This window comes from Anomalospiza imberbis, chromosome 8 (genome assembly GCF_031753505.1).
Source record: "Anomalospiza imberbis isolate Cuckoo-Finch-1a 21T00152 chromosome 8, ASM3175350v1, whole genome shotgun sequence".
In the NCBI taxonomy this organism is placed as follows: domain Eukaryota; kingdom Metazoa; phylum Chordata; class Aves; order Passeriformes; family Viduidae; genus Anomalospiza; species Anomalospiza imberbis.
Genome location: NC_089688.1, coordinates 15,233,528 through 15,245,878, shown reverse-complemented (window position 1 = coordinate 15,245,878; position 12,351 = coordinate 15,233,528). Strand labels below are relative to the sequence as shown.

Genomic DNA, 12,351 nt, shown 5'->3' with positions numbered 1-12,351 from the left:
GGCCACACTGCAGTGATGTCTCTAATGGTATAATGCTATTTTCTTTCTCTATTTCCCCTCCATCAGAAGTTAACTACTGACTAAAGGGCCAGAGTGTATCTAAGACAGATTGTTGGCAATGAACGTCTACAGTCTGTTGTGTAATTTGATTTTGTAAGGCAGTTTATGCATTGCTATGGGAAGTTGATGTCTGTCAGTAAAAGTCAGGAACAGCAGGGACTCTACATTCTCTCCCTAATTGCATCACTGTCTATTGCTTAGTGCTGTATGGCTCACCTGATAGCTTTTTCTTTCCCCTCAAATTCCCCTTCATAATGTTATAGATATGGTATTACAGGTATAATACCAATATAGGTAATGATCATCTCAATGTTTCCCTCTCAGGTGACATAACAATATTGCCATGTTAAAATCGGGCCACCTTGACAGCAAAGACTTCAGACCCATGATTATCACTGCATTTTTATTAATGTAGAAAATGCTTACACTGTACATTGTTCTCACCTAATTGTTTCTAGGAGAAGAATGGGTTTTTATCTCTTTTCTAATAACAGTGACAAGTGATTCTTCAGCTAAAATGCATTTATAAGTTTAAGTTCCTTTTTTTCAGTTCTTCAGGAGACATGAATACCTAAGAGAATATATCTTAGTTAATCTTTAAACTGGATTACTCAAATCAGATTAAAAATTACAGATGTGTATTCAGGATTGAAGAAGACTCTTGAGAAGTAAATTAAGATAAAACAAATTAAGGCTGCTTTAGTTCTGAGTATTGACTTCTACTAAACAAGTTAATGATATTTAAGTAAATTGTTTGAATTAATGCCTTCAGTTACTTAATTTCATGTTTCTATATAGAAAAGAATTCAGTCTCCTTTAACTGCATTCTCTTAATTAGCTATATTTCAAAACACTTTTTTATTCAAGTGTTTGGTGGACTAGCCAGGAAAAATTGTGATCTTGCTTTTTGTACTAAACATAAAAAATAAGAACCAAGTACTAGCACATGCAACTTTTACTATTTTATCCTGTAATTTAAGTAGATTTTTCAGAAGTGCAGCCTTTATAATAATTTCTAGGTCTTTACTGTAATGTGCTGTTGCCAAAATTAGACATGCTGTATTTAATGCACTGTCCCTACAGGACTAACAGGAGGAAGTACATTATAAGTATGTGCATCAGCACCTGCACCACTCACCTTGCTGAGTGATGTCCAAAGCCCCATTTTGTCGTCCTGCTCAGCAACATGAGCATGTTTCTCAACTAACAGTAGCACTGAAGATACGGTGGTACAAGCTGAATAGTAGCTAGCAAAGTAGGTAAAAACTTCTTCCTTGGGGCCCTGATTTGTTCATTAGCTATTTCACAACTGAGCATTCCTTCAGCACTATATACTTCCTGTAGTTGGTATATTACAATCAACAGCCAACAGGATTATTTTGTTAGTCCTGCAGGGTTTCTTTGTTGCTTGCTCTGTGTCTGTACTACAGAAGGCTGTTGCTTTGAGCTTGATGACTGTTGCCAAGCATGAGTATTTCTGATTGTCATCTATCTTCTCAAAGTGGGTATGAAGAGTACAGATCCGAAAGTAACTTGATTACGGATATTCTATGGGGTTTGTCTGGTTTTCGAAGTACAACTTCCAGTTGTTGAAACTTCCAGTTTCTTGTTGAGTCACAAGTCATTTGATAGCTTTCTTTTCTGAATTTTTAGTGTCTTCCTAGGTTTAAGTGTTTTTTACAGTCTTAGAGGTGGTGAACTTCTCAAAAGGTAATGAGTATTAGCTACCACTCTTAGCTGTGAAGCTCACCCACGCCTTGTTTCTTTTGTATCTGCAGTGTTTTTTTCTGTAGTCATAGATCATAGTAGCTTTCATCTCCTCTCCATGATTTATAAACCGTGTGTCCGTGGCCTCTATTAATACAGTACATTTATTTCACTTTTTATGAATGGTGTGCAAGAATTAAGGCTGGAATATTTATTCAGTGCATGGTGTGAATACTTTGTGTAGCTGCCAGGCAAACTCTGCAGGGACAGGAGAGGTGGGAATCCTGCCCAGGTGGATAAAGAGTTGTGGTTGCAGTTGTGTTCGATGCTGCTGACCGACCTTCACAGCATCTACTGCTCTGCACAGCAAGGACTACAAAATGTTGAGTAAACATTTTGCCATGGCTTTGCTTTCATTCTCTCCTGTAACTTGGAGGAGACAGGAGGAGAAGCTGGGTCTCATACCCTTGAAGAGTTTGCAATTAATTTACTTAATAATGCATTTGAAAGGATTGATATATAGTGCCAACGTGTACTGCCAGTCGTAGCCAAAGTGAATTCAATTTATCCTCCTGGTTGTCTTTCTACTAATGCAAGCGTGTGAATGCAGACAAGGAAGAAGGTCACTACAGCACTATTATTTTGGAAAAAGTTTCCTGATTTCTGTTCTTGGCTAACTGGATTTCTCACTGCTTTAAATCCAAACCAGCAAGAATGTCATCACTCATATTGTGACTACTGGAAGGCTATGTGATACTCAGACTGAACTTGATAGATGCAACATTTATCTTAATCGTGTCCTTACAGTGCAGGTGCCCATATTCATAAAAACTGAGACTAATAAGGAATTTATCAAAGATACCAAATATTGAAGATGTTTACATGTGTAAACGCTTTGGCAGGATCCTGCAGACTAGGGTGAGTGGCTTCACTGCTTGTTGTGCCTGAATTGTGACTGTTTACTGTGTGACTAAAGGGAGGCTTTCAAAGCTGTCAGGATAGCTTTATTCACTAGCATTACTGTTCTAAAAATAAATATCTCCTCATTACTGCTATTGTCTTTCTACTAATGCAAGCGTGTGAATGCAGACAAGGAAGAAGGTCACTACAGCACTATTATTTTGGAAAAAGTTTCCTGATTTCTGTTCTTGGCTAACTGGATTTCTCACTGCTTTAAATCCAAACCAGCAAGAATGTCATCACTCATATTGTGACTACTGGAAGGCTATGTGATACTCAGACTGAACTTGATAGATGCAACATTTATCTTAATCGTGTCCTTACAGTGCAGGTGCCCATATTCATAAAAACTGAGACTAATAAGGAATTTATCAAAGATACCAAATATTGAAGATGTTTACATGTGTAAACGCTTTGGCAGGATCCTGCAGACTAGGGTGAGTGGCTTCACTGCTTGTTGTGCCTGAATTGTGCCTGTTTACTGTGTGACTAAAGGGAGGCTTTCAAAGCTGTCAGGATAGCTTTATTCACTAGCATTACTGTTCTAAAAATAAATATCTCCTCATTACTGCTCACATGAAACACCAGTAGATTCTTTGATGCTGTGTCTCAGAACTGACAAGCTAGAATAAATATGCCCTCTGAGAGGTGAGAAACGAGAAACAAGTAACTGACTGAAGGTTAAAAATCTAGCAGTCCAAGGCATTGCATTGATTGGACAAGCCACAGTTCTCATTCTTCTGCCAAAATTGTGATACCACATGTTGCCTATTTTTTCAGTTAGAAGGCAGTCTTTTTGTTTACTGAACTAGTAGTCTGTGTTTTCTGTCCTTTAGCAAGGACTGCAATTTGTAGGAAGCATATAACCTCACTGAAGAATATTGATTTGATACCTAACATGATTTCTAGAACTCAAAAGGAGTTCAGAAAGAGTTGCCTTTTCTTATTTCAGTCACTGTAGTAATGTCAAACTGAGAGAGATCTGGGTCCTCTCTAATGGTAAGTAGAATGAGATCCAAGCAACAGTGGATGTATATGTTTAGAGGGAAAAGAGAATGAGCTGCATTCTCTGGAAATGGTCTGCCAAGTGCAGCAGCAGCTGGAGAATCAGCAGAAATGCCCCTCTTGCATTTTGACTGAGGGTAGTTTTAAGTGGTGTGGAAGAACAACTTCTAAATGACTGGGGACAGGGTAAATTGACTTGAAACTCAGCCATCAGGGACATCAGAGTTTTAACAGGCATTGCTGTGTTAGACAAGCAGCCATGTGCCTCGCTTACTGTCCTGCCATACACACTCTTCAGCCATAGTCCCAAGAGAGCCACTCCCTTAATCATTAGTTGTCATCTATTTGGTTGTATTTAATTAAGGTTATTGATGGATCTCCAGGCACCTTCTGGGAAGTTGTATTAATTGGAAACATACATGGTGGCAGGTTCCTTCATTCTGCCCAGAGACCTCTACTGACAGGTTGAAATTAATCAGAGACAAAATCCTTTTAGTGATACGACCAACTGAGCCAAAGCTTGCGTCAGGCTTCTCTTTATGGTCCATTGTCTCAGAGCTGGCAGTGAGAGATATATGGCCCTGCAGAGGAATTAGGAAGGAGAGAGAGGAGTGGAGCTACAGGATGTGTTCCAGAACTCTGACACCACTAGAATCTTAACATGTGTGCTGTTAAATATATTTTTTACTGCAGAAAAGACCCATTTACGGTGCAGGTGTCTCAGCTAGAGATGGTCTGGGGATCTTTGAATGGATCAGAGCAGATGATAATACTTGGTGGCATCTCTGAGCAAATAAGAAGGCACAGGTAATTTGCAGTGGAAATGGGCTGAGTATCCTCAATCCTGGGAATTAGGGATGGCAGCTCAGAACTACTCAGGTTGAAAGAAAAATGCAGGGCAGCTGATCTGATTGAGATAGCACAGGATAAGGGTTGTTGTGGGAGTTGGGATGGGGTGTGACACATCCAGTTGTGAGTGCATGAATACATTGTGCTAATAAGAGCATTAAGTACTAATACTGTCCAACCACAATAGCTCAGCAGGCAGGAGTTAAGTCTGAACCACCTGGAATCTTAGCAAACTGGTTAGTTTCACTGCTAAAGTTAAAGTGGAAGTGCTTTAAATTTTAAGGCATCTCTAATTAAATTGGATTAAGGAGGTCAGGGTGAGACAGATGAGAATAAAGTGTGGTAGATGAGGGCATTATAAACTGGCATGGTGTATTCAGGATAAATTTGTGTGAATATACTGGAATTTGCCTGCAAGCTGGATCCAGGCAGTCAAAAAGACATGGATATCAGCTCTATTCTTTTTTGCCAATACAACAGATTTCTTAGCCTCATCTCCTAACTGATTTTTAGCTAGTATCTGGACATTTTACATAACTACACCAGAAAGTGAAGAATACATGGTGTAATTTCCCATCTCTTAAAGAGGTATTTAAGATAGCAGTCTCATTTTAAAGGGTGTATTTTATCACAGCATTGCTAGCATTGTTTTTAATTGTGGCATAGCATTTACTGTAGCATCATATGTGGCCCTTACACACTTGTGATGTGTATTCTTTTCAAATATAATATTAATAGTTTAAGCTCTGTGGTTCATTTTGGCAGCTGAAACGCAAGCTAGGATTAAATGTGTCGATACAAGAAAAAAAGTTGTAAATGCTAATAAGTGAAAGTTAAAATTTTACATGGTTTTTATAGTTGTACATTCAAGATTAACAGCAAAACATCTCTGGGGTTTGCTGTTGAGGGAATTTGGTTTTGACTGTCCCTATAAAGTCAGCACTTTTGTCCCATCCATTAGTGACTTGGTGCTATCAGCTATACAAAATACAGGCTATAGAGACATTTGGCTATTGAGTAGCACACCCCTTTTGTAGTTCCACATTCTTCTTAAAAATTAATGTGTAATATTAAAAAATAATGTTTCATAATAAAACTGTGTCCTGCTTCAGACATCTCTGCATGGTGTGTGCAGACACCATGTACCTTATTCTGTCTGCTTGGGAATCTCTTAATGCTGAGGCTCTAATATGGGACTGATGCCAAAAAATCAGTTCTAATGCAGACTGCAGTAACTTACAGGAAGCTATTACAATTCTCCTTGTGTAGTTTGCCTTTCTATTTCTCAGCCTCCCCTCCTCCCCCACATCGTTTTTCTTGGAATTACTTAAATGAGGGATCAGCTTTTGAAGGTGAAAGGACTTGAAGGTGCTGCCACCATTAGCTAATATAATTTGGGAAAAGGGAGGCTGATTTACAGGGAGTTCAGCTTTTCTTATGTCCTCGTACTTTTGTCTTTCCTTGTTACTGTTTCTGTGCTGATCTAGTTAGACATTGCAGGAGGCAAATGCAGCAGGGGAAGGTGGGTGGCTAGCAGTAAGGTAGGAAGGGTAGCGAGAAGAGGCAAAACCAAGAATAGCTGAACCTCACATGAACGGGAATACTGAAATGTATTTCATGTCCCTGTCTGGGATTTTCAAAGTCTGTTGTTCACAGTTGCACAGTGCAAGCCATCTGGCCTAATTTGAAGGTGTCAGCTTGTTTTCTTTCTTCTCTACTGGTAGTCAAGCTCAAAGGATAGCTTGTTTACTGTCTTTTTGGAAAAAAAAATGGGAAAAGAGAAACATCCTGCTTACCGAAATGTTCCAGAATTTCCAGAAAGTGTTTGAATTTGGACTTAAGAGATGAAAATTTACTCCCAGAAGAGAGCTAAAAATTATATCTTTTGTTTACTTGAACATGTCTTTTCATACTCTTTAATTTGGACTCTAAGTATATGCTATTTTAAAAGTAACACAAAAATAATTATAGAATTGGATATACCAGGATTTATTGTCAGCAGATGCAGTAAATTCTAGTAACCATATTGAGAATATTGTGGTATAGGTCTGGTGGTCTTTAGCTCAAGTTAACAGAATTTCTAAAGTCTCTGACTTCCTTGACTAGGCAAAGGGGCAAGCTTTGGGTTTTATGCCTAGGAGGTTGGATATATTTTAATTCAAATCAGTATCCTGTGGGGGAAAAAAATGCAAAGAAAAGCATTTTTTATTTAGTCTTCTGTATATGGTCAGAGGAATCTAGCAGTTCCTGATACAGTGGTAAAATGGCATATTCAGGAACTGCTCCATGTGAAGGATGTGAGTGCTTTGTGTCCCAGTGGTCAGCATCCAGCTCCTCAGTTTTGTGCATCTACCTTGTCCCTCCTGCTGTGCAGAGACCTGTTTGTATCCCGGCCCTTGGAATGCTCCTGTGCTTTCTGGATTGCCTGCCTTTTCCAGCTGGGGACATAAGCACTCCAGATGAGTTGTGAACTTCCAGGACCCGGGGAAAAAACTTCTGGGAACAAGAGTTTTTTTCCACCACTGAGTATGGAGGCTGTGGGAACAATGCTGCTTCATTTGGAAGCAGCAGTTTCAGTACCTTCTTGCAAGGAACGGTAGGAACAATGCAGGGGAGATCCAGCTGTAATGTAATGGAGAGAAATGAGGGGCTGAGAGCTAAGTGATGAGAGTTTAAAGCACCAAAAAGAGTTTCCATACAGCTGCGGAAGAACTTGAGACAAGTGAGAGGGACCTCATCCATGTCTGTAGTATCTGAGGGGAGAGCGTCAAAGGGATGGAGGGATCCAGGCTCTTCTCTGTGGTGCTGCACAGTAGGACAAGAGGCAACAGGCAGACACTGCTGCTCGGGAAGCTCCATGTGAACATGAGTGACAACTTTACTGTGCAGGTGACCGAGCACTGGAACAGCCCAGAGAGCCTGTGGAGTCTCCCTCGTTGGAGATCCTCCCTCAGTGTCTGGATGCAATCCTGTGCAATGTGCTCTGGGACCCTGCTTGAGCACAGATGACCCACTGTGATCCTTTCCAGCCTCGCCCATTCTGTGATTCCTTTAATTCCACCTGAATTACCTGAGACAATCACAACTTCTGCTACTCTGGCTGAAGCGCGCTCGCCCCTTCCCGAGCTCTTTCTGCCGCAGAAGGAGTTTTGAGGAGGTTCTTGGGGCAGTACGCAGCGGTTCCGCCCAGTGCGGAAGCTGAGGGGAGTTGCTCCAGTGCCGCGGCCCATCCTTGGCCTCAGGGGCGGGATGGGCGGGGCGGGCGGCTGCGCCGCCGAGCGGCTTCCCGCGCGCCGACATGGCGGCGCCCCCGTACCCCGCCTGGCTGACGCGCTGGGTGTCGGGGCAGTGGCGGAAAAAGAAGCGGCCCCCGGCGCTCCGCCCGCCCCGGACTCTGGCGCTGGCCGACAAGGTGGCGAACCGCCGGGAGCAGTCGACGGGTGAGCTGCTGGTGGCGAGGGGCGGGCCGGGCCCGGCGCTGCCCCGGGAGCTGAGCCGCCGCTGTGCCCGGGAGGGGCCGCGCTGCTGGCCGAGCTCGGCGGCGCCCTGTGCTCCGCAGGGCAAGCGGGGAGGGGCCGGTGGGGGCCGTGGTGTCCGTGCGTGGTGTCCGTGGGAAGGATCGCTTCCTCACACTGCCGCCCTGGGTCTGCGTCGTTCGTGAGTCACACGCGTTGTGTCGTAGCATTGCCTTTACCTTAAAAATTCAGTCAGATGCCGGATGGCTGCAGCGGTTTGCTTTCTGTTAGCAACAACTTCTCCGCCCACAGCAAAACTGGGATCTTCAGTTATGCATTTTCTTACCTGCCTCTACCCCGTATTAAATTTCTTTGGAGATGTATGCACTGTGGAGGTTGTTAGCATGAAATCCCAAACACCTGAGATTTCTGGTTGTCTTTCTCTTCTAGAGGCAACGTGCATTACGGAGATGTCAGTAATGATGGCCTGCTGGAAACAGAATGACTTCAACGACACGCCTTGTGCCGAGGAGATCCGGATGTTCTACGACTGCGTGGCAAAGGCAGAAGTAATTAAGGCCTCTTTTATGTTCTTAAAGGCTACTAGTAGGAAAGGAGGAAGCCTCTAGTCATTTTTTGTGTGCCAGTGAGAATAATCTAATATGAAAAATTGGATTGTGACCCATTTGAGCAACTAAGAGCAATGAAACGGGTGAAAGATCTAGAGGCTCCTACAAGGAGGGGCTGAGGTAGCTGGGGGCTGGGAGATCGCATTGCTCTTCACATTTACCTGGAAGGAGGGTGTAGCCAGGTGGGGGTCAGCCTCTTCTGTCACGCAACTGGTGATGCGGCAAGAGGACATGGCCTTGAGCGGTGCCAGGGGAGGTTTGGGCTGGACATAAGGAAGAACTTTGACACTGAAAGGGCACCGAAGCATTGGAACAGGCTGGCCTGGAGGTGGTGGTGTCACTAACCCTGGTGGCATTCGGGAAATGACGGGACGTGTCAGTTAGTGCCATGGTCTAGTTTGCAAGGTGGCCATCAGTCAAAGGTTGGACTCAATGATCTTGGAGGTCTTTTCCAACCTGTTTCTGACTTTGAAGGCCAGACATTTTTGAAAAATAAGCTTCATACTGTTTGAAAATTAGAGTTTCTGATTATATATTATATATTAACATATTATAATAATACTATATTATAAGCTTGAAATAATTTTCAAAATAGACTAAAGGTAAGTATATGTACTAAACTTGTCCTTAAACTGATTTCAGGTTTACATTTTCTTTCAGTAAGTGTCATCATTTAAATAGTTATTTAAACTGTTGCTGTTTGACAGCATAAGTGAAAAAATATCCACAGTTTATTTGGTAGATGACAAAGAATCAAAGATCAAAAAATAACAGAAAGCAAAAAGAAAAAATCTGGGTTGTTACTAGAAGTTTATATCATCATTAGCTAAGAATATGGAAGGACCTAATCTTCACAAGATGTCAGTCATTAATTGCATCATTTTAAGGTCATCAGCTTGTGATTATTGAGCCAAGTGCTATGGTAAGTGTTCCTTAAAGAAACAGCATTTTTCTGAGAGAAACATCCCCATACAATTAGTAGTAGTCTCAGGGAATGAGCATCAACTCTGCAAATAAACAGCGGTAAATATTTTGAGGAGTTTTTTCTCTTTCAGAAAGAGCGGAAGAATCAAAATGAGGACACCTTGTCATCCAGGGGAAATTTGCCTTCAAGCAAAGTGAACAAGCTCCTGAAGAGGTTTCCTCAGATCACACGTTATGTATAATGTACTTTATGAAAGAGACTGTGGACAAGCAATTAAAAGTTGGGGTCTTGGTCAAAAAAAAGGAAAGTCAAGTTAAGTGATTGTTTGATGTCAGGTGGTGTGTGGATCTTGACCCTGCTTTTGATTCCAGAACAAAAACTACCCATCTTGAGTATCAGCTGATTTTGTTCATGAGACTCTTGGGTCTTGCAGCGTTAGGATTTCTGCAGTGTGTTGTTCAGGTTGCCTACCCAGGTCCTCACTGTTAAATAAAACCTTCTAGGTATTCATGTAAACGCATTTCCTAACAGGGCACGACTTCTTCACATGCAAGCTTCTTGCCCAGCTCTGGAGCTGCTATCAATGAGTGTTTGGGCTCAACAAACACTGAGCCAAGTTAGAATTGATAGTAATGATGGTAGTAATTGATGGTATGATGGCTCGTACTCTTATATGGATGTATACACAATCTGGTGCCTTCCACTGCTGTAAGAAAAAGCTATAAAATTTAGAAAAAAATTCACAACAAAATACCTTGTTAATACACACTACATTGGTAAGCATCAAACATAACTTTAACATGGAAGTTTGTGATTTTGACCCTCTGATTTGCAGGTGGGACAGGTGTGGTGCCACATATGTTTGATTATTTTGTCTTTACTGTAATAAAGCAAGACTGGTGTTTGACTTGGGCAACTCATAATCTACAAGAAAATGTTTCATTGTTTTTTGGTAAAAAAACTAAAAGGGGGAGAGAAAGTTAAAGCATGGACTGATAATTGAAATAATGTAATTATTTAAATCCAAGAATTCTTGTAATTAATTTTTAGTTTTGATTTTGGGGTGGGGCAGGGGGGCAGTTTCCACTGCAGTACCACAAAACTACAGGCAGGTTCTTGGGACCAGTACCTAATTAGTGGGGAAAATGCAGTGTCCTGGAGAACTAATGTTATAACCGTTTATATTAGTAATTCTTTCAGGCGTGTAGAAGAAGCAGAATAAGAGGATGGTCAGGCATACACATACTCTTTGATTACCCATGGCTGGCTGTAGAGTTTGCTGGAGCTGAGTCCTCTGGAGCCCCAAGCTGATACCTGTTCATCACAAAAATTTTGGTCAGGTGAAGGCTTTCAAGTTAGTGAAGCAACATTCGCTTAGTGGTTAATTACAGTGGCTTGTTAGTGGATAATCCAGGGTAGCTTATTCTTTTGTTGCTATTATGGCATAATGGGGTCTTTTAGAGGACTTGGGGTCAGTAGGAACACAATATACACATCTGAGTTTGGGAAAACACTTTAGTTCTGTGACATTTTGTATTTTCTGTCCAGAAGATACTGTGAAAAGGAATGCTACTTGCTGTTCCATCGTTTCTGGAGGATATAAGCTAGATTGGGAGTGAGGAACTGATTCACCTGTGTTGATGATGATTTTTCTTCATATTAAAACTTGGAATAAAAGTGTTATGCATCTCTTAAGTTAGCACCTGTTCTGAATGTACCAAATTCTTGTGTCTGCAAGGAACAGTCTTACGTAAGAGGCTGTAACAGAGACACTTAATACCTTTTTCTGTTTTTACTTTGAAATTTGCACAGCTCCCAGTAATCTGAACAGCTATTTTTGCATTCTACTGCTTCATGGTAAGCTTCCCCAAGTCAGTTGTTCAGGGTTTTGTCTAACATTTTATATATCTACTATAAGCTTGAAATTACTGTGCTAAGGTTTTCCAATCCTTTTATTTATTGAGAGGAAGGAAGCAATGCTTTTCAGGTGCACCCAGATTTTACAGTGCTTCCTTTAAAAGTACTTGAGCAATTCTTTTGCTTCTTTTGTTGTAACCAAAACCCCTCCAGTTACTGATTGTCCTTGGCATTTTCAGCTGCTGGCCATTTTCCTGTAGCTCACCATTAAGCTTATATGAGGTGTTTAAATGCATTCTGTGACATGCTTGTATTAAGGATCACTCCATTAATAGTACATCTGTGTACCCACAGGGAACAGCACTGTTCTTTCTGAGTTGGGGTTTGTACCACCCCATGATGCTGTTGCTGGGGAGTAAGGAAGGCTGTTCTGGTGTTGAGCACACTGGTTAAGAACATTGCTGCAGAGACCTGTATGTGATTGCGTGGTGAGGAAAGAATTAAACAAAAGCTGACTAGCTGTTCTACCCTCCTAAGTCGGATTTACAGGATTTAAGCAGATCTGCTGGAATTCCTTGATCTTATTCCTGTACCTTATAGCTTGACTATTATACCAGTTCTGGGTATGATTGCTGTTAACTACTCCTTTTAGGCTTTCACTGTGGAGGTAGCATTAATATTTCAGCTGGTCCTGATGAATTGTTGTCCTGTCAGTTCAGGAGAAATAGGTTGAATTCCAGAGAGCCAGGGGCATTTTAGAAGATGGCATTTCTTGTTCAGAAGGGTCAATACAGAAAATCTGGCAAAATCAAGACAGACTCTGTAGGGAATCATAGACTTCCTATAATAGAACTATGCATATATCAGGGTGAGAAGGTGACTACTGTTAAACAGAAGATTTAGA

General features: G+C 41.5%; 1 protein-coding gene and 1 long non-coding RNA gene across 2 annotated transcripts in view; one reads left to right on the top strand and one right to left on the bottom strand.

Annotated features, from left to right (window-relative positions):
• Window positions 1–7,841: 7,841 nt before the first annotated feature.
• Window positions 7,842–10,506, top strand: CHCHD1 (coiled-coil-helix-coiled-coil-helix domain containing 1). Its single transcript, XM_068198549.1, has 3 exons — window positions 7,842–8,021; window positions 8,487–8,605; window positions 9,721–10,506. Exons 1-3 carry the CDS (start codon window positions 7,880–7,882, stop codon window positions 9,829–9,831), a joined length of 372 nt encoding a protein of 123 aa, XP_068054650.1. The 5' UTR covers window positions 7,842–7,879; the 3' UTR covers window positions 9,832–10,506.
• The window catches only part of LOC137478513 (uncharacterized), a 30,461-nt gene continuing 28,031 nt past the window's right edge, over window positions 9,922–12,351 (bottom strand). The window contains exon 3 of the long non-coding RNA XR_011001612.1: window positions 9,922–10,904. This is a non-coding gene — a long non-coding RNA (uncharacterized lncRNA). The remainder of the gene's footprint in view (window positions 10,905–12,351) is intronic.